The 2,745-nt window shown below is 67.6% G+C and overlaps 2 protein-coding genes across 2 annotated transcripts in view; one reads left to right on the top strand and one right to left on the bottom strand.

Moving 5' to 3' along the window:
- The window catches only part of B4GALT3 (beta-1,4-galactosyltransferase 3), a 3,942-nt gene extending 1,747 nt beyond the window's left edge, over window positions 1–2,195 (top strand). The window contains exons 3-6 of the mRNA XM_041481789.1: window positions 12–281; window positions 353–475; window positions 1,372–1,476; window positions 1,558–2,195. Coding sequence (XP_041337723.1) covers window positions 12–281; window positions 353–475; window positions 1,372–1,476; window positions 1,558–1,909 — 850 coding nt within the window. The 3' untranslated portion in view covers window positions 1,910–2,195. The remainder of the gene's footprint in view (window positions 1–11; window positions 282–352; window positions 476–1,371; window positions 1,477–1,557) is intronic.
- A 48-nt stretch (window positions 2,196–2,243) lies between these two features.
- PPOX (protoporphyrinogen oxidase) overlaps window positions 2,244–2,745 on the bottom strand; it is a 5,626-nt gene continuing 5,124 nt past the window's right edge. The window contains exons 8-9 of the mRNA XM_041481791.1: window positions 2,489–2,625; window positions 2,244–2,386 (exon numbers count right to left, since the gene is read on the bottom strand). Of these exons, the coding sequence (XP_041337725.1) occupies window positions 2,244–2,386; window positions 2,489–2,625 (280 nt within the window). The remainder of the gene's footprint in view (window positions 2,387–2,488; window positions 2,626–2,745) is intronic.

Below are 2,745 nucleotides of genomic sequence, written 5' to 3'. Positions count from 1 at the left end.
ACCCCAGGAGATTTTGGGGTGACCCCAGGAGATTTTGGGGTGACCCCAGGAGATTTTGGGGTGACCCCAGGAGATTTTGGGGTGTCCCAGGCCGGGAACTGCACGTTCAACCGGGCCAAGCTGCTGAACGTGGGCGTGAAGGAGGCCCTGAAGGACGAGGACTGGGACTGCCTGTTCCTGCACGACGTGGACCTGATCCCCGAGAACGACCACAACCTGTACACCTGCGACCCCTGGAACCCCAAACACGCCTCCGTGGCCATGAACAAATTCGGCTACAGGTGAGCCACGCCCTCGGGGACACCCTGGGGACACCCCGGGGACACCAGCTCAGTGTCCCCTGTGTCCCCAGCCTGCCCTACCCGCAGTATTTCGGGGGGGTCTCGGCGCTGACCCCCGACCAGTACATGAAGATCAACGGGTTCCCCAACGAGTACTGGGGCTGGGGGGGTGAGGACGATGACATCGCCACCAGGTAGGGCTGGGGACAGCCTGGGGACAGCTGGGGACACTGCCACGGCACGGGGGGGTGGCACTTGGCGGGTGGCATCGTGTGCCCACTGAGCTGGGGGGGACACGGGGGGTGTTCTGTCACCTTGGGGGGCACAGAGGGCGTGACATCACTTGGAGGGGGACACAGCGGGTGTGGCATTGTCCTGGGGGGGACATGGGGAGTGTGACATTGCCCTGGAGGGGACATGGGGGCTGTGACATTGCCCTGGAGGGGACAAAAGAGGTGTCCTGTCACCCTGGGGGGGACATGGGGGGTGTGACATTGCCCTGGGGGGGGACATGGGGGGTGTGACATTGTCCTGAGGGGCACATGAGGGGTGTGACATTGCCCTGGAGGGAACAAAATTGGTGTCCTGTCACCCTGGGGGGAGACACAAGGGGTGTGACAGTGCCCTGGGGGGGACATGGGGGCTGTGACATTGTCCTGGAGGGGACAAAAGAGGTGTCCTGTCACCCTGGGGGGGACACAAGGGGTGTGACAGTGCCCCGGGGGGGACATGGAGAGTGTGACATTGTCCTGGAGGGGACAGAAGGGGTGTCCTGTCACCCTGGGGGGGGACACAAGGGGTGTGGGGGAGACACGGGGGGTGTCTTGTCACATTGAGGGGGAAGGGACACAGCGATGTCCCCGTGTCCTTGCCCCCAGGGTGACATGGTGATGGTGTCACCCTGTGCTGGCCGTCCCTTCCACCCCGCGGGTGTCCCTGTCCCCTCAGGGTGCCACCGTGACCCTCCCTCCTCGCTGTCCCCACATTCGTGTCCCCACCGCTGGGGACACGGGGGCTGTCCCAGCGCGCTGCCCCCCCCGGGGCTGTCGCTGTCGCTGTCCCCGCTGCCACCGCCGCGCTGTCCCCGCAGGGTGCGCCTGGCCGGGATGAAGATCTCCCGCCCGCCCGTCTCCATCGGCCACTACAAGATGGTCAAACACAAGAGCGACAAAGGCAACGAGGAGAACCCGCACAGGTCCGCAGGGCGGGCGGGGGTCTCGGAGATGGGGCGGGGGGCTCGGAGGGGACAGCGGTGACACCCCAGGCGCGTCGCCAGGTTCGACCTGCTGGTGCGGACGCAGCGCACGTGGACGCAGGACGGGATGAACTCGCTGAGCTACGCGCTGCTGGCGCGGGAGCTGCGCCCCCTCTACACCAACCTGACGGCCGACATCGGCTGCGACCCCCGCGCCCGCGCCCGCGCCCCCCCCGCCAGCCGCTTCCGCGAGGAGATGCTGCGCAAGCCCCCCCCCCGCGGGGACCTGCCGCCGCTGGCATTGTCGCTGTCACCTCCCCGCGGCGACAACGGCACCGCGGCCCCGCCCCGAGGAGAGGGGACAGCCGGGGGACAGCGCGAGGGGACGGTGACAGCGAGGGGGGGCAACCAGAGCGTGGCACCCCCGCCCTGAGCCCCAAATCGCCGCCCCCCCCCCCCCCCGGGGTGGACTCTGGGCTGGCAGGGGGGGGACAGGGACACCGACACCCCTCGTGGGGACACGGGACACCCCCAGGGGGACACAGGGACACTCCCGGGGGGTGGGGGGGGGACACGGGGCTCGGCCGGCGCTGCCCCCCCCCCCCGCGGTGGGTCTGGGGTCCCCGGATGGGCGCGCGGGTATTTATTCTATTTATGAGCCGCTCCCTGCACCTTTCCAAAGGGTTTTTTTCAATTAAAAAAAAAATCATTTTGTCCTACGCTGGCGGCCTCGGGGTGGGGGGGGTTGGGGATTGATGAGGGGGGGGTCAGGCCTCGGGGAGGGACCCCAAAATCCTCCCCACGGCCGCCTTGGCGCTGGCGATGCAGTCGTTGACGGAGACCCCGGAGTAGGAGGCGCCGATCAGGCTCAGGGGCAGCTCCTGCTCCTTCAGGAAGCGCTGGATGCGCTCTGGGGGGACAGCGGCGGCAGCTGGGGACACTCTGGGGACAGCTGGGGACAGCAGAGCCCCCCCCCGGGGACAGGGGACACCCCCAGCCCTGCCCCGCTCACCTAGGCGCTCCCAGTGTCCCAGCGTGTACTGGGGGATGCAGTCCTGGGAAAAAGGGGGGGGGGACATAGGTGAGCCCCTGAGAGCCCCCCAGAGTGTCACCCACCCCAGAGCCACCCCCAAAATGTCACCCACCCAGAGCCATTGTCCAAAATGTCACCCATCCTGAACCCCCTTCAAGTGTCACCCCCCCCTTCCCAATGTTTTACCCACCCAGAGCCCCCCCACCCCAATCACCACCCACCCAGAATCTCCCCAA

Source organism: Pyrgilauda ruficollis, unplaced genomic scaffold (genome assembly GCF_017590135.1).
Source record: "Pyrgilauda ruficollis isolate IOZ18807 unplaced genomic scaffold, ASM1759013v1 scaffold569, whole genome shotgun sequence".
NCBI classification, from domain to species: Eukaryota; Metazoa; Chordata; class Aves; order Passeriformes; family Passeridae; genus Pyrgilauda; species Pyrgilauda ruficollis.
The sequence above is the reverse complement of the archived record's forward strand: the minus strand, read 5'-3'. Positions and strand labels throughout refer to the sequence as shown.